The sequence below is a fragment of the Nerophis ophidion genome, linkage group LG05 (genome assembly GCF_033978795.1).
Source record: "Nerophis ophidion isolate RoL-2023_Sa linkage group LG05, RoL_Noph_v1.0, whole genome shotgun sequence".
Taxonomy (NCBI): domain Eukaryota; kingdom Metazoa; phylum Chordata; class Actinopteri; order Syngnathiformes; family Syngnathidae; genus Nerophis; species Nerophis ophidion.
Window position 1 is genome coordinate 38,146,073 of NC_084615.1, and position 21,660 is coordinate 38,167,732.

General features: G+C 41.6%; 1 protein-coding gene and 1 long non-coding RNA gene across 5 annotated transcripts in view; one reads left to right on the forward strand and one right to left on the reverse strand.

Moving 5' to 3' along the window:
• The window catches only part of ift172 (intraflagellar transport 172), a 33,686-nt gene extending 19,621 nt beyond the window's left edge, over positions 1-14,065 (forward strand). For 3 of the 4 annotated variants that reach the window (XM_061900845.1, XM_061900844.1, XM_061900846.1), the window contains exons 30-48: positions 1,577-1,719; positions 1,801-1,894; positions 2,175-2,239; positions 2,425-2,605; positions 3,373-3,482; positions 7,081-7,210; positions 7,693-7,791; positions 7,869-7,978; positions 8,091-8,154; positions 8,739-8,825; positions 8,914-9,030; positions 9,144-9,248; positions 9,345-9,464; positions 9,547-9,642; positions 11,059-11,118; positions 11,528-11,626; positions 11,715-11,868; positions 12,924-13,015; positions 13,090-14,065. In XM_061900845.1, the coding sequence (XP_061756829.1) occupies positions 1,577-1,719; positions 1,801-1,894; positions 2,175-2,239; positions 2,425-2,605; positions 3,373-3,482; positions 7,081-7,210; positions 7,693-7,791; positions 7,869-7,978; positions 8,091-8,154; positions 8,739-8,825; positions 8,914-9,030; positions 9,144-9,248; positions 9,345-9,464; positions 9,547-9,642; positions 11,059-11,118; positions 11,528-11,626; positions 11,715-11,868; positions 12,924-13,015; positions 13,090-13,179 (2,016 nt within the window). In that variant the 3' untranslated portion in view covers positions 13,180-14,065. The remainder of the gene's footprint in view (positions 1-1,576; positions 1,720-1,800; positions 1,895-2,174; positions 2,240-2,424; positions 2,606-3,372; positions 3,483-7,080; positions 7,211-7,692; positions 7,792-7,868; positions 7,979-8,090; positions 8,155-8,738; positions 8,826-8,913; positions 9,031-9,143; positions 9,249-9,344; positions 9,465-9,546; positions 9,643-11,058; positions 11,119-11,527; positions 11,627-11,714; positions 11,869-12,923; positions 13,016-13,089) is intronic. The other variant, XM_061900847.1, reaches the window with a different exon arrangement.
• LOC133553057 (uncharacterized) lies at positions 682-15,561 on the reverse strand. Its single transcript, XR_009806832.1, has 2 exons — positions 7,669-15,561; positions 682-6,840 (listed from the first exon to the last, which is right to left on the reverse strand). It is a non-coding gene; the product is annotated as an uncharacterized LOC133553057 (long non-coding RNA).
• Positions 15,562-21,660: the final 6,099 nt, after the last annotated feature.

Consider the following 21,660-nt stretch of genomic DNA (forward strand, 5'->3'; position numbering starts at 1 on the left):
ACAGCCATTCTACTCATGTGGGTTACAATTGAATCATTTCTAACAACCAAAATGAAAAATAAAACATTTATTGCAAAAATAAAATGTTTATATTTTCGTACAAATTCTTCAGTAAAAATAGGTAACTAGTATTTTTTTTTTTTTGCAAAAAAAGACTACGGGTAATCCTATATGGTGCCAGCCTTGCCCTAAAAATTGTGAAAACAAACCCTTTATTTTATAAAAAATGCTTATTTCCCATCACTTTAATTAATTAATTTAATTAATGTGTTTTTGGGTGATCTCTGATATAAGGCTTTGAGGTTTTTAATTGACTGCTTCTTTTTTTGTGCCCAGTAGACGAGGGCACCACACGCTTACTGATTTTATCAAAGTTACTCATTAATGATGCCTTAATTTAGTTACAATAACGGCAAAACAGACACAAAGCGACAGAACATGGGCGCTGATGTTGGATGACGTCATCAAATTTCGATGCTCTAATCCAGGCCTGGGCAATTATTTTGACTCCAGGGGCAATATTTAGAGAAAAAAAATGGGTCTGGGGGCTGGTTTATCTATTTTTAGTAACACTAATACAAAACCTCACAATAATGTCTGATTGAATGCTAAAAAGCGTTATGACAGACCTCCTTAAACGGAATGGAATTAAATTTGTTTTTACTGAGTGAGACACCCAGAATGTACATGAAAAAATGGAATGTGTAATTTACATTATTAACTTTGAACGATAAAACACTGAATATTGACGTCACACCCCCTCTCGAACGACATATTTTACAATTAAGCGAAACGCAACAAAAATGCAACAAACAAAGCTAAATATGAACATGAAGGGTAAAAAAAAAATACTATCTGATATATCACTAAGCTTTAGAACTTTCCTTCTGCGTCTGACCTTGACACCCGCATTTCAGGGCGCCCGCTCTGGAAACACTCTGTGGAAACGCTCCCCACACACACTGCTTAGTGCCTCGTCTGAGCTGCTGTGACGTAGATTACCATAGTAACTAATTAGATTACCATAATAACTAGTATATCATGCAAAAGCGCAGATTCCAACCATTGAAATACTTGCAGTATTATTATACTTATAATACATATAGTTCAAGACTTACGGTAATTTGAAAACATCACTACACATTATAATGGCAGCTACAGTTTCCTTCTTAAGGGTGTAAAAAAAAAATTTGGGAATGTCCGGCGGGCCAGATTAAAAAGCTTAACGAGCCACATGTGGCCCCCGGGCCTCAATTTGCTCTAATTGGTCTGATGAATTTGTCTGGTTGTACCAAAAATAGACCATGGCGCTTGTTGCGCTGGTTGGTTTTTGAACTCAAACAGAATATGCAACAGTGTGATGCAAAGTATAAATCTTCTTTTTTTTTTTTCATAAAATGTTATTTTACCTCCTGGTAGTATAAACTGTCAGCTCAATATCGGGACAATGGCCATTACCGTTTTTTGCACTATACTCTAAATATGTCATTGCTGTCACAATACCTTACAACCGTGTGTGTGAGTGTGTGTGTGTTTGTGTTGCGTGCTTGTTTGTTCGCGTGCGTGTTTGTGTCAGATTGCCAAAAGCCATGGCGGTGCAAACGCTCAGAAGCAGGTGGCTTATGTGTGGGCCAGGAGTCTGGGAGGAGAGGCAGCCGTCAAGCTACTCACCAAATTTGGTCTGCTGGAATACGGCATCGAATCAGCGTCAAACAACTTGTAAGATGCAAGGCGTCACATTGAGCATGAGATGCATGGTCCAAAAATTATGTGAGCTTATTTCTGTGTTGTGCTCTGCAGCTTATTCGACTTTGCCTTCGAACTGGCTCGTCTTTCAAACAAGGAGAAGATACCGGAGATCCACCTCAAACATGCTATGTATCTGGAAGACGAGGTACATGTGTAGATACTTACCATCTCCATCTGCTGTACACCAAAAGTCAGGGGTGTCCAACCAGCAGCCTCTTGGCCATTTTACTAAAGCTCAGTTTGTCATTGGCCCTAATAGACTAAGAATGCCAGTCATTCAATATTAATGGGATGTATTATTAGGTAATTCACTATTTGCTTTCTCACCTATAAAAAGTATCAAAGTGGAATCCCATTTGTTTTCTAGAAACAAGTTTTGACACCCCTGCCATAAACCATCTCGATATTCCTCTTGTGGCTTCCAGGGCAAGTTTGCAGAGGCTGAGCTAGAGTTCATTAAAGCAGGAAAACCCAAAGAAGCCGTGCATATGTGAGTACATGTGATTGATCTGTTGATGTCATCACTCTACGGATTTACGTCCAATGTAAATAATTTCAGAGTGATGCAACAATTGTGGACTATAAGTTTTATATGAAAAGATAGTTGTTTGAGTATTGTCACATTTTGGCCTTTTAAAAAAAGAGACTATTTTTGTGTTGTAACCCTGCTTCCAGGTATGCACACAACAAAGACTGGGCCGCCGCGCAGCGCGTGGCCGAAAGCCACGATCCAGAGAGCATCCCGGAGGTTCTGGTGGGCCACGCCAAGTTCTGCTTTGAACAGAAAGACTACCAGAAGGCTGAAGCCCTCCTGCTCCGAGCAGAAAGATCCGACCTGGCTGTTAAATACTACAAGGTGACTGAAGTTTTAGGTAGTGGAGCTGTATAAATAACAGTTAACTTTCACTTAATGTTATTTGCTTGTTTTGCTACAGTAGCTACTTGATACAGGTGGGGGAAATCATCGATTTTTAGCTACATGGCAATTTGGACATGGTCAATTATAGAATCGATGAGTAAACATAAATAATCCATTTATTTGTTACAAATAAAGTAATGCACACAGTTTTAAAATTTGTCTGACTGCAGCGAGCCACATCACTGAGAAATCTGACCAGCTCTTTGTTATAGGGCCTTTATGTTCCAATTTTGCACACATTTTCATTTTATTTAATAAATGTGGGAATTAATTTAACTGTTTCTTATTCCAAATGAAGTGTTGTTTTAAGTTTCTTATTCCAAATTATGTGTTTTTTTAAGTTGCAAGTGTTAAACGCTTATTTAGTCAAACAAAAAGAATCGTAAAAATGCATCAAATATACAAAAACTAAACATGCATCAATAATAGATTTTTAATATAATCATAGCTTCTGAATCGTAATTGAATCTTGAGGTGCCCAAAGATTCCCACCTCTAGTAGCTACACAATCTTATTAGAGGTTCTTTGCATTGGACATTTTTTTCAGATATTTGTAACTGACAAAAGAAATAGACCTAAAACGAATGTCTACTGCCAAGGACATTGGTTCTAAAGAGGTTGATGCAAGCTTCATGAGTCCCTTTTTCTGGATCTGCATAAAAGCGTGTTTTAAAGCTGTGTGGTAATGTTGCTTTGTTTCTCAGGATGCTGACATGTGGAGCGACGCCATTCGCATTTGCAAGGAGTACCTCCCCAACAAGCTCTCCCTTCTTCAGGAGGAGTACGAGAAGGAGGCCACCAAGAAGGGCATGCGGTGAGAACTAACATCAATACTCCGTTTGAACTTGGCCTAGCTTTGCTTTTAGCATTCAGCTGCTAATCACCTCAGTACCTAATTATGCTGTAAGATGTTAGTTTGGGTGTGGATTAAACCTTTCAAGTCTCTGGGGTCACTTGAAGGCCCAGCAGTACACACACAGCCTGAGCTTGAAGAGCTCAGTCCAGCGCAAAACTCCCCAACCAGGAATGATGTGTGAGCTGGCCAAGCTGCAGCTCGTTTCTACTCTTAACGACTCGTGGGAGAGCGCATCAAATGTTGCCTGTGGAAATGATGGAGGAAGATGTTGCTTTTAAGCAAAAACACACTGAATTATTCAACTCTGGCTGCTACTTTTTTGTTCAGCTTGAATACGGCATGTGCACCCATGTCAAAAGGAATCAAGTGAAAAAAAGATTGTCTCTGAATTTGAAGGTTGAAATTGGACGAAATGCTTGAAAGAGTATATTATTCCTTTTTTTTCTACATTCAAGTTTCTAATCCTCCTATGGGCTCACCACTCATAAGAGGGGGCCCAGAGGACGGGTGCAATGTGAGCTTGGTGGCAGCTGAAGGCAGGGTCCGAACCTCGGCTACAGAAGCTAGCTCTTGGGACGTGGATTGCATTACGCCGGTAGAGAAGGAGCGTGAGCTGGTGCGTGAAGTGGAGAAATTCTGACTGGATCTAGTCGAACTCACTTCGACGCACAGCCAGGGCTCTGATACCAGTTCTCTTGATAGGGGCTGGACTCTTCCTTTGGGGCGTTGCAAGCAGTGAGAGGCGGTGGGATTTGGTGGCAATTCTTGTTGCCCCCCAGTCTCAGAGCCTGTACTTTGGAGTTTAACCCAGTAGACGGGAGGGTAGCTTCCCTCCGCCTTCGGTTGGGGGGGACGGGTCCTGACTGTTGTTTGTACTTACGCACCAAATGGCAGCTCCCGTGTACCTTTTTCAATTTCCTTGTGGGAGTACTGGAGAGTGCTCCCCCAGGTAAGTACCTTGTTCTACTGGAGGACTTCAATGTTCACATTGGCAACAGCAGTGAAACCTGGAAAGACGTCATTGGGAGGAACGGCCGCCCGGGTCTGAACCGAGAGGTGTTTTGTTGTTTTTCTTTTTTGCTTGCCACAGATTGTCCATAACGAAGACCATATTCAAACAAAAGGGTGTTCATATGTGCACTTGGCACCAGGACAGTTTGATGATCGACTTTATGGTTGTGTCATCGGATTTTCGGTTTCATGTTTTGGACACTCGGGTGAAGAGGGGGTGGAGCCTTTTATCGATCACCACCTGGTGGTGAGTTGGCTCCGATGTTGGGGTAGGATGCCGTTCAAACCTGGCAGGCCCAAACACATTGTGAGGGTTTGCTGGGAACCTCTAGCATAGTCTCCCATCAGACATAGTTTAAATTCCCACCTCCGGAAGATCTGTAACATGTCACAAGGGATGGCACTGGACTCAATATTGAGTCCAAGGGGACCATGTTCCGTACCTATGTTGTCGAGGCCGCCGATCGGATCTGTGACCGCAGAGTGGTCGCTGCCTGTCGTTGGGTAATTCCAGAATCCACTGGTGGACATTAGTGGTGAGGAATGCCGTCAAGCTGAAGAAGGAGTCTTATCAGGTCCGTTTGGATCATGGAACCCCGGAGGCAGCGGACAGGTACTGACAGGCCAAGAGGCGTGCAGCTGAGGCGGTCGCAGAGGAAAAATCTTGGCCATGGAAGGATTTTGGGGGAACAATGTAAAACGACGTCCGAATTGATTCTGGACCACCATCCACCACCTAAGGGGGGGAAGCAGTGCACTGTCAACACAGTGTATACTGGGGACAGTGTGTTGCTGACCTCGACTCAGGATGTTGTGGATCAGTAGAGGGAATACTTTGAAGACTTTCTTAATCTCACCTACACATCTTCCTTTGAAGAAGCAGTGCCTAAGGAATCGGTGGTTGGCTCTCCTAATTCTGGGTTTGATGTTACCGAGTTAGTTAAAAAGCTTTTCGGTGGTACGGCTATGGGTGTGGATGAGCCCCACCTCGGAGTTCCCTAAGGCTCTGGATGCTGTGGGGGTGTCTTGGTTGACAACATTGCGTGAACATTGTGGGCAGTGCCTCTAGCTTGGCAGATCGGGGTGGTGGTTTTTCTCTTTAAAAAGTGAACCGGATGGTGTGCTCCAACTATCGTGGCATTAAACTCCTACCCTTCCGGTAAAGTTTATTCAGGTGTACGGGAGAGGAAGCTGCGCCGGATAATCGAACCTCTGATTCAGAAAGAGAGTGGTTTTCGTCATGGAACTGTAACCCAGCTCTTTACTCTCGGCAGATGCTCAAGGGTGCTTGTTACTGGAGAGGAGGCTCCGTCTGATAATCGAACCTTTGATTCAGGAGGAGAGTGTTTTTTGTCCTGGAACTGTGACCCAGCTCTTTCTCTCGGCAGATACTCAAGGGCGCATGGGAATTGGCCCAACCAGTCCATGTGCTTTGTGGACTTGGGGAAGGCGTTAGACCGTGTCACTCGGTAAGTCCTACGTGGAGTGCTCAGAGAGTATGGGGTATCAGACAGCCTGATTGAGGCGGTCTGTGAGGGTCACTGGTTCTGTTCACAACTTTTAAAGACCAAATTTCTATCCGCAGTCAGGACTTTGAGGGGATCCGGTTTGGTGGTTGCAGGATTAGGTTGCTGCTTTTTGCAAATGATGTGGTCCTCCTGGCTTCATCTGGCAAGGTTTTCAGCTCTCACGGGATTGGTTTGCAGCTGAGGGCGAAGTGACTGGGATGAAAATCCACACCTCCAAGTCCCAGTCCTTGGTTCTTGTCCACAAAAGGTTGGAGTGCCATTTCCGGGTTAGGGAGGAGATTTTTCCCCAAGTAGAGGAGTTCAAGTACCTCTGAGTCCTGTTCACGTGTGAGGGAAGAGTGGATGATGAGACCAACAGGCGGATCGATGCGACGTATGCAGTGATACGCAGCCTGTATCGATCAGTTGTGGTGAAAAGATCACGGGTACAAGCGGCCAAAATGAGTTTCTATTGCCGGGTGTTAGGGCTCTCACTTAGTGATAGGGTGAGAGGCTCTGTCATTCAGGAGTAGTTCAAAGTAAAGCCGCTTCAACGCCACATCGAGAGGAGCCGGGTGAGGTGGTTTGACCATCTTGTCAGGATGCCCCCCGGGCGCCTCTCTGGGGAGGTGTTTAAAGCACGTCCGACCCATGGGGAAGACCCAAGACACGTTGGGCAGACTGTCTCCTAGCTTGCTTGGGAACTCCTCAGGATTCCCCTGGAGGAGCAGGACAAGGGAGCTGGGTAGAAGGAAGTCTGGGCTTCTCAGCGTAGCTTACTGCCCCCTCGACCTGACCTAGGATAAATAGAAGAAGATGGATGGATAGAAGTTTCTAATCGAGGTTTAGCATTCACATCAGAATGTCAACTTGATTTGGCTACTGATTTTTGTGCGTGTGTGTGCATGTGTGAGTGTGTGTGCGTGTGTGTGTGTGTGTGTGTGTGTGTGTGTGTGTGTGTGTGTGTGTGTGCGTGTGTGTGCGTGCGTGCGTGTGTGCGCGTGCGTGTGCGTGTGTGCGTGAATGTGTGCTTCCAGAGGTGTACAAGGTCTGCTGGAACAGGCACGGGAATGGGAGCAGTCTGGTGAATATTCCCGGGCGGTGGAATGCTACCTAAAGGTGAAGGACGACCCTAATGTAGCACTCATGGAGAAGTGCTGGATCAAGGTGAGCATTTTCAGGTTGGTCGTGTTTAGGAGCTTGCAGTGGAGCACGATACCAGACAGTTAGATTTATGTCTCTACCATGGAAAAGATGTTTCCTGTATGAAAGGTCAGCGTGTCCCATGAAGGTCACTTGATCTCTTTTTTTCTGCTTCGGGCTCAAAAGTGCTAATCAACAATTCTACCTTTATTGACTTGACTAAAGCAAAGATCACAGGGTTGTCAAGATCAATAACTTGGCAGTTTGACAGAAGGCAGCAAATGTTGTATCACAAGCGGAGCTTGTGTTTGCTCCGGAGCAAGTCAGTAAGGCAGCTAAATGTGGATGTTAGATTTCAGGACAATGGCTGACTCATCAGAGGTTGCCCTCTGTCATAGATGACAACATGTGACTTCTGCTTCATTATTGCCGCCAAGTGGCTCAGTTAATGAAAAATGCAACATGCAATCTAAATGTACTACCTCCATGAATGTATATGTGTCCAGGCTGCAGAGTTGTCAATCAAGTTCCTGGGTGAGGAGCGAGCGGTCAAAGTGGTCCAGGTGGTGGGGCCTCGCCTCGCTCAGCTGAGAAAGTACAACACTGTGGGTCAACTCGAACACATGTTGATTTATTTGGTTCCATGGGACTATTCTTAACCTCTACATGCGTCACACTGAAGGCCGCCGAGCAGTATTTACACGTGGGCCTGATCAAGGATGCCATCGACGTCCTCATGGAGGGGGAGGAGTGGAACAAAGCCAAGAGGGTGGCCAAAGAGCTGGAGCCGAGGTGTGCTAAACATATTTCAATCATCTACGCTATATTATTATGTTCATCACATGCCATATCTTTGCATGGAAACACACTCCTCTCTCCATTACATCACTCTTGTTTCCTGCAGGTACGAAAGCTACGTAGACCAGAAGTACAAGGAGCACTTGAAGAATCAGGGCAAAGTGGATTCGGTGAGTCCCATGTCTTTCTAACTACATTTAACACGGGTATATTAAAAAAGTTTATGTATTTTTTGTTTGTTTTTTTGCTACAAAACATAATAACATAGACATAAACATAATTTTTTAGATGAAATCAAATGTATACAGGGCAGCACGGTGGAACAGGGGTTAGTGCATGGGCTTCACAATACGAAGGTCCTGAAAAGTCCTGAATTCAATCCCGGGCTCGGGATCTTTTTTTCTGGAGTTTGGATGTTCTCCCCGTGACTGCGTGGGTTCCCTCCGGGTACTCCGGCTTCCTCCGACCGCCAAAAACATGCACCTTGGGATAGGTTGATTGACAACACTAAAAAAAATGGCCCTAGTGCGTGAGTGTAAATTTTGTCTGTCTATCTGTGTTGGCCCTGTGATGAGGTGGCGACTTGTACAGGGTGTACCCTGCCTTCCGCCCAAATGCAGCTTAGATAGGCTTCAGCACCCCCTGCGACCCCAGAAGGGACAAGCGGTAGAAAATGGATGGATGGGTGGAAAATGTGTACATTCATGCTTTTAATTGGTCTCTGACAAAATTGTCATAAATATTTTGTGTTCAGCTGGTGGGCGTGGACGTCATGGCGGCTCTGGACATGTATGCAGAGAGAGGCCAGTGGGACAAATGTCTGGAGACGGCGTCCAAGCAGGTTGATGAATGTTTCAGTCCCCAATAGCTGACTACTGCTAGCGTACACATTGCGCTTAAATGTTGCTGAACGGATGCATTTATTTTAGAACTTTAAGATCCTCCACAAGTATGTGGCTTTGTACGCCACACACCTCATCAAGGAGGGGGATGCTCCGAAAGCGTTGCAGCTGTACGTGCAGCACGGAGCGCCACCTAACCCACAGGTACACACACACACACACACACACACACACACACACACACACATTTAATCAACTATATATATATATATATATATATGCAAGTCACAAAACAGTTGAACATGTATCCTCCGCAGAACTTTAACATCTACAAGCGCCTGTTCCTGGACATGATTCACCTCCCTGAGACTCCAGAGTCGTATCGCACGTGGGCAGACCTCCGCAACGTTCTGCTGCAGCTGGTAGAACCGCAGTCTAAGTGTCATCACCTTAAAACTGCAATTAAGACAAAAACTGGTTAAAAGTGTATGTGTATGTGTGTTTGTGTGTGACATCAGTGTGAGAACTTGTCCAAGTCAGCGGGAGAGAACTCTGCGGCCCATGAGGACTTTGAACAGATGTTACTCATCTCGCATTACTACGCCGCCAGAGCCGCCACCACGGGGATAGAAGAGCTTGTACGTGACCAAAAAACACTTTGGTAATGGTAATGTCTTTGTTGTTCAAGAATGTTCAAAGTGTGTGTTTGTTTGTTTGCAGACGAGCATATCGGCCAAGCTGTGTGTATCTCTGCTGCGTCACACTGACCTCGTTCCTGCAGATAGAGCCTTCTATGAGGCAGGCCTAGCATGTAGGGTGAGCACCTAATGGCTTAGTGCATTGAGAGTCATTTTACAATGTTTATTTAATGGGGGACTGCACTTCTTTAAGAATTTTGTCTATCATTTACAATCCTTATGTGAGACAGGCACACATACTATGTTTTTATGCATTCTAACTCGTAAATAAAAGTTAGTAAAAACCATCTAACAATGGAGTTGCAGGGAACCTCAATTTACAAACTGAATTGGTTCTTGAACAGTATTCTTAAAATAGAAACATGTATAGCGAAGCAAATTTCTCCATAAGAAACAATATAAGTATGAATAATGGGTTCCAGCCTCAACAAAAGTCCCTACTTTAGATAAGGTTTGTACACTTTCGAACACAATATTAAGTGAAGTTAAGTGAATTATATTTATATAGCGCTTTTCTCTAGTGACTCAAAGCGCTTTTACACGGTGAAACCCAATATCCAAGTTAATTTTAAACCAGCGTGGTTGGCACTGGGAACTGGTGGGTAAAGTGTCTTGCCCAAGAACACCACGGCAGTGACTGGGATGGCGGAAGCGGGGATCGAACCTGGAACCTTCAAGTTGCTCGCACGGCCGCTCTACCAACCGAGCTATACCGGCCCAAGTGATATACAGTACCGTATAACTGTGTTGGCCCTGCAATGAGGTGGCGACTTGTCCAGGGTGTACCCCGCCTTCCGCCCGATTGTAGCTGAGATAGGCACCAGCGCCCACCGTGACCCCATAGGGAATAAGCCAGTGGTTCTCAAATGGGGGTACGTGTACCCCTGGGGGTTACTTGAAGGTATGCCAAGGGGTTCGTGAGATTTTTTTCAAATATTCTAAAAATAACAATTCAAAAATCCTATATAAATATATTTATTGAATACTTCAACAAAATATGAATTTAAGTTCATAAACTGAAAATAAATGCAACTATGCAATATTCAGTGTTGACAGCTAGATTTTTTGTGGACATGTTCCATAAATATTGATGTTAGATTTATTTGTTTGTGAAGAAATGTTTAGAACTAAGTTCATGAATCCAGATGGATCTCTATTACAATCCCCAAAGAGGGCACTTTTAAGTTGATAATTACTTTTTTGTGTAGAAATATTTATTTATAATTGAATCACTTGTTTATTTTTCAACAAGTTTTTATTTTTTTCATATCTTTTTTTCCAAATAGTTCAAGAAAGACCACTACAAATGAGCAATATTTTGCAGTTATACAATTTAATAAATCATAAACTGATGACATAGTACTGTATTTTACTTCTTTATCTGTTTTTTCAACTAAAAATGCTTTGCTCTGATTAGGGGGTACTTAAATCAAAAAAATGTTCACATAGAGAAAATACCCCAAAAGTGCAGGCCAGGCCCCCTTTAAAGGTTTCTTCCAGGGTTAAGTACTGCTGCTCTTTTTCCCCCTGACAGGCAGCAGGCTGGGAGAACATGGCCTTTATCTTCCTCAACCATTTCCTGGATGTGTGTGACGTGAGTCTCCTGTCAACTCGTTTACACAAATGATTAGCAAAAAACCTTAAAACAAGCAGTTTTTCCATCAATTTATTGGCATACATTATGATAATAATCAAATGAAAGGGGCAATTGTGTAATAATATCATTATACATTTAAATATGTTTATTGGCAAATTGAGGACAATAATATGAATCCGAACATTTTTTTTACACCTTTTTAAAACCCAAGGACTTTTAACTTTGGTTTTGAAACTAATTACAATTGACTGTCCCCAAATAGTTAAATATGCAATAAAATCACCTTGCAGGACACTCAATCAAAACAACTATTTTAGCTTTAATATTATGCATTTAGAAATTATTTGATTAGTTATGGAAATGGCACCAACACACAACAATAATATTGTCTTCTGTTTTGTGTCAGGCCATTGCAGAGGGAACCCTGGACTCTCTGGATCACACTGACTTCTCTGACACCGACATTCCCTTTGAAGTTCCGCTCCCGACTAAACCTTGTGTCGCTGTAAGGGCGACGTCACAATCAAACTCACACCAAATGTACATAAACACACAAACAAACTCAACCTATCCTGGTCTAATGTGTGTTACAGGACCCCCAACGGGAGGAAATCCGTAACTGGGTCCTGACGGTGGCCGTGTACGGCCGGTTAGAACAGGTTCTTCCACGGGATGAGAGAAACTCTTATGAAGCGTCGTTGGTGGACGCCAACAGTGGCCTACGCTCACTGGCTTGTGTTCTTACCGGTAAAACACATAATCACAGTCGTGCTGAGATGCATCCAATGCCAATAGAGGGAATATGAAACATGATATATTTGTCTCACTGTCTGTTTAAATATATGTAGGGCTGTCTTCTTTCTACTAAAGAGTTTCATACTACAATCTGTTGGATTTTGCCCATCGTGGACAGTAAGTCAATAATATAGCGTTTTTTTTCTTTTTTTTTTAAGAAAAATAAACATACTATAATATGTATACTGACTGGTCACTACGTACCCGTAACGAATATGTCAGAGTTAATTAAACGTATTTGTGAAAGGAATACAGTCTTACATTAAAGTGAACATAACAGAGTTCTAATTTGTACATTTTTCCCCCAAAAAAGTCTAAAGCACAGTTTGTGACGACCTCAGCTATGGCGCAGCACCAAGAGGATATTAAACTTGATTAAATAGTGGAAGAAAGTTACAAAGTTTCTTTATGTGAACATGCGGAAGGATCGTTACCTTTTTCAAGCGGCGCGTCCCAGCGCCGCATCGTGTCCAATTTCTGGCGGGTTTTTACCGAGGTCAGCAGTGGGATTCGGCTGGCCAAAGGTGCGTGATGGCATGCTGTGCTCTGTGTCTGACAGCAGGAGATTTGGTAGGCCAAAACACACCCAGCTGATTTTAGAGATTCGACGTCACACCAGGAAGCAGCGAATGCTCTGAGGAAGGCTGCAGTGACAACCGAAACCCAGATGTATCTTTTACTTTCTAAAAAAACAGTCTTCTGCACACAGGATTATTTTACAATTATTCAAAGAAGACGTGATGATGAATACAATCAATTGATTCTTTTACCACATGCTGCTGTATGCAGGGGCCTCAGCGGTATGAGCTCGCTTCCCTCCCGTGGATGAGGGCAAGGGGGGTTTAATATAAGCTGATTCTATTGCACGGTTGGTAGTCAAATCAGACTACGATGAATCGAATTGTCAAATCTTTTGACTATTTGAAGACAGCCCTAATTATATGTTGTTCTAAAGTAATGAAGCACTTTTGAGGTGTAAAAAGTTGAAAATGTGTTCCTTCCTCCAGGCTATCCCGTTCTGAGGAACAAGATCGATTTCTCCTCGCCAGCAAAAGCTGCCAACAAAGAAGACTGGAATAAATTCCTCATGGCCACCAAGGTAAGTTGGGGCACAAGCAAAAACATTTTTTCGTTTGTCCCTTCAAACATTTTTACCATTGTGTCCACCTTCAGACCAGTCACAGTCCAGAGTGTCAGGACGTCCTCAAGTTCATCAGCCAGTGGTGTGGCGGGCTGCCGGCGTCTGGGTTCTCTTTCCACTGAGACCCATCGGAAGGTTCTATCCTTATTAAAGGGATTTTGCTTATTTATTATTCATATTTTCTATTGCTTTTGTCAATTTTATTTGGTGATAGGTTTGAACGCCATCTCCATTTTAGTTATTCTGTTTTTTGTATTGCTTTCGTCAGTTTTTTTTGTGATAGCTTTCAACGCCATCTCCACTTAAGTTATTACGTTTAAACCACTTTAATCTGCAGTAATGTGAGCCTGGAATTGAAATCACCACATTTAGTGAAAGTGCTCTCAATATTTGATATTTTCAGACATGAAGACATTTGTGTGTAGTTAGATTTTCTCACTGAAGTCGACTCAAATTTGTTATTTATCTTATTTAACTGCTAGTCGGAAGCATTCCTTTCATGTAAACACATGTAGTGAGTGTAGCAAAGTCTACACATTAAGGCGTCACTACCTTCTACAATACATTTGGTTTTTGTACCTGTGATGTGGCCACTAAAGATGCACTGTTCTTAAACCAAAACCTCAAGCCAGCCTTCACGCTCAGGTTTAGTTAAATTAGTCATTTTGCAGCTCATTTGTGCTTTGTGTAATATACACTTAATTATGTCATTTGATAGAAAATGTTTTTTTGTCAACCGATTCTCTGACTTTGTCGTTTTGTCACCATGGAAACACATTTCTCCGCCCGCTATCATCCATCTTTTGCTTCCCTCACTAGAAGGGCTTTTTCTCTCAGGATGGCGTTGCCGTGCTCAATCGAGGATTTTGCTTGGTTTGGACTCAAATATTTTTTTTTTCCCAAATCCTAAAGGTCAACATTTTGTGCCACAGACCGCAGAGTCGCCGGCATTGTGTATGAATGTATTTTATTTAGTACAAAGATACAATAAATCATAGTTTTAAAGCATTTTCCAAGTTGTACTGCTTTTTATTGTATACAAAATTTAGATAGGGTAAACGGAAAAAAAACACAAATAATTAACTTTATTTTAATATGGGTGACATTACAGGGTAGAAAATAGTAAAAACCTCTGCAAACTACAGACACAAAAATTACAATTCAAGGAAAACATACTGTGTATCAAACATAAAACAGATGTTGGTAATGTTTTACATAGTTCATAAAAAAACTGTAAACTTTTACATACATTTGACATGCAACAAAGACGGTAAGTCAACCATAAACTGACAACACGAGCACTGCTTTCTTTCCTTTAAAATGTTTGATATTTATACATAGATGTAAGGTACTATTTTGCGACTATTCTAAGTAGTGTTTGACGACAGCATTTTACTGTAGTAGTACCTGTTTTGACCTCAGGAGGCACTAGTTAACTGAATGAACATTTGCTTACAGTACAATGTTTTTTAAGAATTACATTTACAAAAAACGAATTGAAAGTTTAAACCTTTTTTCATTGAGAATTGGAAAGTTATTAACTGGAAAAACATTTGTTTTGTTGACATTTTATTTTTAGCTCCACTAGATGGGCTCCAGCGCCCCCCAACACGACCCTGAGAGGGACAAGCTGTAGAAAATGGTTGGATGGATGGATAGCGGCATTAGTATTTGTATAGGCTGTCCCTTTTTGGTTGGAGTACAGTCATGCAGGTACAACAACCACAAATGTACATCCATCCTTCCATCCATTCAGGTTCAAACATACAAAGCCTTTCTTGGATAATAATGCATTTTGTTTAATTTTGGCTTGGCTGAATTTTTAATAATACATGTTTGTAAGGGGTCTTTTTTGTTGTCGGTGGTCGCCTCTCTTGGCATTCACCGCGTGCCTTAATTGTATGGACATTTAAATCAAGGTCCGCTGTGAACACGACGAGAGACGACCCGCTTCACGTCACATGGCCTACTTTCCTGCAGCCAAAAAAACCCACCACCATCGTACATTTTGTCCTCATCCGTCCTTCATCCCTCGATACAGCGCTACGTCAAAATGACTAACGTGGCATTTTACTTGACTTACACTTAACGACCTTAAATACAATTGTCATAAATATTGATTTCAGCTGTTTTCCAGAGACCTGAAGGCAAAAAAATGAGCATTTTTAGACAGGATGCGATATGGATTTCTCTTGCCGAGCAGCTTGGAGCGCAAATGGTGTCCGTTTTATTATTTAAATACAGGTAACAGCAGTGGCAGCACTTAAATCCTCCATTATCCTGCAGCAGCCATAATGCACCTGCTTATAGACCACTGCATTAATGGCTCAGCTGCAGGGAGAGGAAAATGTTGCTGATGCTGGGACCTGCTCATCCTCATCACCCCCTCCTCCCCCCTTTCCTCATCATCCCTAAAAAACATCACTTCCTGCAGTATTTTGTGTGCAAATGCAGCATCACATGCTAATGACCCAGATAGCGTGCAGCAAATGCAGAGGAAGGGGGGGGGGTTCTGCCTGCCTTCTATCCTTTGTGGAGAGAGGGGGTCGTGCTGCTTGTATCAATTTCCACAAACCGAAAACAGTGAAATTTGTAACATAATTTTAAATAGAAGGTATTATTGGGCATGATATGTTATTACCCCCGCATTATATGTGTACGTCTTTCTATCACTGCATATATTTAGGGTGAGGGCGTGTGCGCAGTCTCGTAAGTTGCGCAGAGCACATCCGCACACTGCGTCTTTTTAACGTTCACATGTCAAGTGCTTAATAAAGGCACACAACAGCAACAACACACCAGGTATATACATTTGATTAATAAAATGCAAAAAAAAAACGTCAATCAAAGCAACACTACCTTTCATCCGCAGGCTATTTTTATTTTTATTTTTTTTTTTACCCGCACGTCTTCATCCTTGAAAGAGCAGCCCGACGAAAGAAGCCAACGAGCGACAGTCCGTTTCCGACTTTTCAACGCTTTCACGCGGCTTGGTGAAGCAGCGCCACCCGGTCCTCGGAGGCCTCCGCCTGGAGGTCCATGCAAGGCGGGAAAGACGACGCCGAGGTGGAGAGGAATGCGGAGGTCCTATTTTTTTGTGCATCCTCAACTGAGTCCAGGGAAGCTCATGAGGCGCAAATAGTCCAACATTTTTGGTAGCTCACTCAGGCTGCTGCAGGATGAGGATGAGGAGCTGGGCGCAGTCAGATGGAGAGTAGAGGAGAGGGGAGGGGAGGGGTGGTCCTCTGAAGCCAGGTTGTTACATCCTCAGCCTCCAGCTCTACACCCCCTCCCCCATTTGCATTCTCTTGATTCTGCCATCTGAACAGGGCCCAGTCATTTCAACATTACCAGTAAAATATCAGCTGAATTGCCACATCAGGCAGGAGAATGTCCACTAATGATACTTTTATGCTTTCAGGAATTGACGGGGCGATGCTGCCATTGTGAAACATTCATGCGCGCGAGGACATCAAGTGCGGCCTACGCGGCGTTGAAAAGGGATGCGGTTTGTTTTGGTGCATGGGTTGAAAATAGAACACCGCACACGTTCATGCACCGTTCTTTACGTCCAAATGACTGGCACATTAGAGTAATAAGGACACGCTATGGCTCAACTTCCTCCCCCACTCAAGCCAGCAACCAGCCAGACTGACTGATGGGGGCTGGACTGCGCCACTGCAGACATGAAATGCATCAGCAGCTTCCATCTTATTAAGGATACACCCCTATAGAGATGGACAGTACACAGCACTGTAAATATGCTTTCTACGTCACACTCGCACAACACTCATTTTGTCGCTATGGGTCAAGCAGCATTTGCAAATATTGATTGTATGGATATAGTATCAGTATCGGATTGAAACTGATCAGAATTTTTCAGTTTGATTTTGTTTATGTTCAAAAATGTCCTCCCAATACACGCATATTGTAACGTTTGTCCATTCAGATACATTTTGCTATACACACATAAATATTGTAAATGTTTTGTCTATTCACATGTACATGTTACGGTCACGCATCACGCGGTTTATGTTCAGTTCAGTTTCAGTTAATTTCAAACATGCATACAATACAATGTACTTCATCACATATTTCCAGTTTCATTACAGCACATCTGAAAAGGAGTAGGAAGAAACTGAGCTTATTCAATTCGTACCCCTTTTCATACCATAGCATTTTTATCCTATTTCCTTGTTCTCTATACCATAACAGTAAAAAAAATAATAATAAACAAATAATATACCATAGTAACTAAGAAATATTAATACATAAATAATCTTTGTCTCAATAATAATAAAAAAAGGGTTCAAGATGTTGATTATAATTCTTAAACTGAATCATATTGGTGCTTTGTTGATTTCTTTGGTTAATCCATTGCATAATTTCATTCCACATACGGATATGCTCAAGGTTTTAAGTGTTGTACGAGCATACAAATCTTTAAATTAGATTTTCCTCTAAGGTTATAGTTCTCCTCTTTTGTTGAGAAGAATTGTTGTACATTCTTGGGTAGCAGGTTATAGTTTGCGCTCTACATAATTTTAGCTGTTTGTAAATGCACCAAATCGTTGAATTTCAATATTTGTGATTCAACAAATAAAGGGTTTATATGTTCTCTATAGCCAACATTATGTGTTATTCAAATTGATCTCTTTTGTAACACCGTGCACATTTGTAGTTGTTTCCCCATATTTCTGCAATAACTCAGATATGGTAACATTATGTGACCTCAAGGTGCAGAAGACGGGAGGACAACAAGCAGTTGACCAACAAGGAAGTGCACAAAAGCATATAGAAGCTTGACAAGTTCAACAAAGCAAGCAGGATAACACAGGTGAATAAATATACTGGCAAACACATGCAACACTTACAAACACAAACCATTTGCAACAGAAGTTATGAATTAATTAACGTGGACCCCGACTTAAACAAATTGAAAAACTTATCCGGGTGTTACCATTTAGTGGTCAATTGTACGGAATATGTACTGTACTGTTTTGATTGGTTGATTAAAACTTTCATCAGTAGATTGCACAGTACAGTACATATTTTGTAAAATTGACCACTAAATGGTAACACCCGAATAAGTTTTTCAACTTGTTTAAGTCGGGGTCCACGTAAATCAAAAGTATCAATCAATCAATCAATCAATCAATCAATCGCATAGAGCTAACAGTCTTCCAGTCCTGGCAGCAGGGCATGCTGGCGTATTAAGAGGCCTGATTGGCAACCACAAATATTGTGCTCTGGTTGCCAATCAGGGAGAGGTGATGCAAACAGCCAGCACTGGACAGGAAAAAACAGCAAACTAAGGAACCAAGAATATTGTCAGACCAAATGTGACAGGTCGTGACAATTGGACCAAAACAATGCTGGATTAATTTAACCCACCTCGATGGGTTATATATTCAACCCAATGCTGGGTCATTTTAAATGCAATGCCTGGTTAATTCTACCAAATAAATTAGTTGTATTTTCAGATCATATACTGGGTCATTTTAATGGCAATGCTGGGTTAATTATACTAAATACATTGGTTGTTTTCATGTTTTTGTAGTCCAAACGTCACAATGATTGATGGCGCCTACAGGAAAAAGTAAAACATTCCACTTGAAGTTTTTAATTTGACCACCATCTTTCTTTGTAGACCAGATTCTCTACACTGCATATACTTAATCCATGAAAATTGCTTGTAATTAATCATAAGACAATGTTATGTGTGGTTTTGAACTGCTTTCGCACACCGTATCAGTTTGATGTGAAGTCCATTCAACATGTTCTGCACCATTATAATTATTTCTAACGCTGAAGCTATAATTTTCTGTGGGACTCATCCAAGGATTTAGTTATTCCGCACCCCATCCTCTTTCAGTTTTAACTTTTTGGTTCTTCTTAAAGGCCTGCTGAAATGAGATTTTCTTATTTAAACGGGGATAGCAGGTCCATTCTATGTATCATACTTGATCATTTCGCGATATTGCCATATTTTTGCTGAAAGGATTTAGTAGAGAACATCCACAATAAAGTTTGCAACTTTCAGCCGCTAACAGAAAAGCCCTGCCTTTACCGGAAGTCGCAGACGATGACGTCACGTGTTGATGGCTCCTCACATATTCACATTGTTTTTAATGGGAGCCTCCAACAAAAAGTGCTATTCGGACCGAGAAAACCACAATTTCCCCATTAATTTGAGCGAGGAGGAAAGATTCGTGTTTGAGGATATTGATAGCGACGGACTAGAAAAAAAAAAAAAACGTGATTGCATTGGGACAGATTCAGATGTTTTCAGACACATTTACTAGAATAATTGTGTAAAATCCTTATCTTTCTATTGTGTTGCTAGTGTTTTAGTGAGTTTAACAGTACCTGATAGTCGGAGGGGTGTGTCCACGGGTGTCTTGACGCCAATGTCTCATGGAAGTCGACGGCAGCTTTATGAACGGGGCAAGCTCAGCTGATCTCCGGTAAGAAGCGACTTTTTACCACAATTTTCTCACCGAAACCTGCTGGTTGACATTCGGACGGGATCCATGTTCGCTTGACCGCGCTCTGATCCATAGTAAAGCTTCACCTCCGGGAATTTTAAACAAGGAATCACCGTGTGTTTGTGTGGCTAAAGGCTAAAGCTTCCCAACTCCACCTTTCTACTTTGACTTCTCCAATATTAATTGAACAAATTGCAAAAGATTCAGCAACACAGATCTCCAAAATACTGTGTAATTATGCGGTTAAAGCAGACGACTTTTAGCTGTGTGTGTGCGCAGCGCTCATATTTCCTAACAGCCCGTGACGTCACGTGTATACGTCATCATTACGCAACGTTTTCAAGAAGAAACTCCCGGGAAATTTAAAATTGCAATTTAGTAAACTAAAAAGGCCGTATTGGCATGTGTTGCAATGTTAATATTTCATCATTGATGTATAAACTATCAGACTGTGTGGTGGATAGTAGTGGGTTTCAGTAGGCCTTTAAAGGTGTATTTAACATTGTCTCTTTATAAAACTGAGTTTGATTGCAATCAAATGTTCTAAAGAAGCAAGAAATATACTTTAAGCAACAAAATAATAAATTAATTCCAAAATTGATAAGAAATACAAATTTTAGATACAGACAGTAATATTTCTCGCTCATATGTGACAGGTTATAAGGTAACTTATAAAGTACATACAAAACTGTTCTTGTACTACCAAAACACGAGGCTGACCACCGTCTCAGGAGAGAATCACTCCACAATGTAACCCAGCTGCAGGGTAAATTGTACCTCCTTGCTGGGTTGTTACTTGAGTTTTGCGGATGCGCAATGTCCAAGAGCCGACCCAGCTGTCTGGGTTAAGGATTGGTTCACAAAAACTACCCAACTCCTTAGAAATAACCCATAAATATGATCTGACAGGCTCAACCCAGCATTTTTGAGTGTGTACATGTGGTAAATGTTTCTCTATTTACAAATGCACACATACATACTGTAAATATTTGTCCATCCACTATGCACACATAATGCAAATACCTGTTTTTCCATTCACACACATGGCTTCCATTTACCGGTCAATCTTTGTTTGTATCATCTATAGTCATGAGATTTGGGTTTTGACTGAAAGGACAAGATGACGGGTATACAAGCAGCCGAAATGAGTTTCCTCCGTCGGGTGGCGGAGCTCTCACTTAGACAGGGTGAGAAGCTGTCATTCAGAACGAAGCCAAAGTAAAGCCGCTGCTCCTCCACATCGAGTGGAGCCGGATGAGGTGTACCAGATGCCCCTAAAAATAACAACAATTCAAAAATCCTTTATAAATATATTTATTGAATAATACTTCAACAAAATATGAATGTAAGTTTATAAACTGTGAAAAGAAATGCAACAATGCAATATTCAGTGTTGACAGCTAGACTTTTGTGGACATGTTCCATAAATATTGTTAAAGATTTCTTTTTTTGTGAAGAAATGTTTAGAATTAAGTTCATGAATCCAGATGGATCTCTATTACAATCCCCAAAGAGGGCATTTTAAGTTGATGATTATTTCTATGTGTAGAAATCTTTATTTATAATTGAATCAATTGTTTAAATTTCAACAAGTTTTTAGTTATTTTTATCTTTTTTTCAAATAGTTCGAGAAAGACTACTACAAATGAGAAATATTTTGCACTGTCATACAATTTAATAAATCAGAAACTGATGACATAGTGCTGTATTTTACCTATTTTTTTCAACCAAAAATGCTTTGCTCTCATTAGGGGGTACTTGCATTAAAACAATGTTTACAGGGGGTACATCACCGAAAAAAGTTTGCGAACCACTGCAATATGGCTCTTTCATCATTTTGGGTTGCCGACCCCTGGAATATGGCTACCTAAACCAAATTTCAACACCAACGGTCTTGTTTGTCCGTTCTTAATGTGAACATGTCTGTAAACCTTTTTAGAATTGTTCTGAAATAGGTTTGATTCAGATGTAAATTATGAGAAGTATTTATCTTGTGTTTCTATTTCGATAGTTACTGTACCAAAATATGTCCCTGCAAACTATATCAACAATGACACACTTACACATCCAGAACCGCAATGAGATTGTAGTCATTTAATGGTTGTTTTTGTAGTA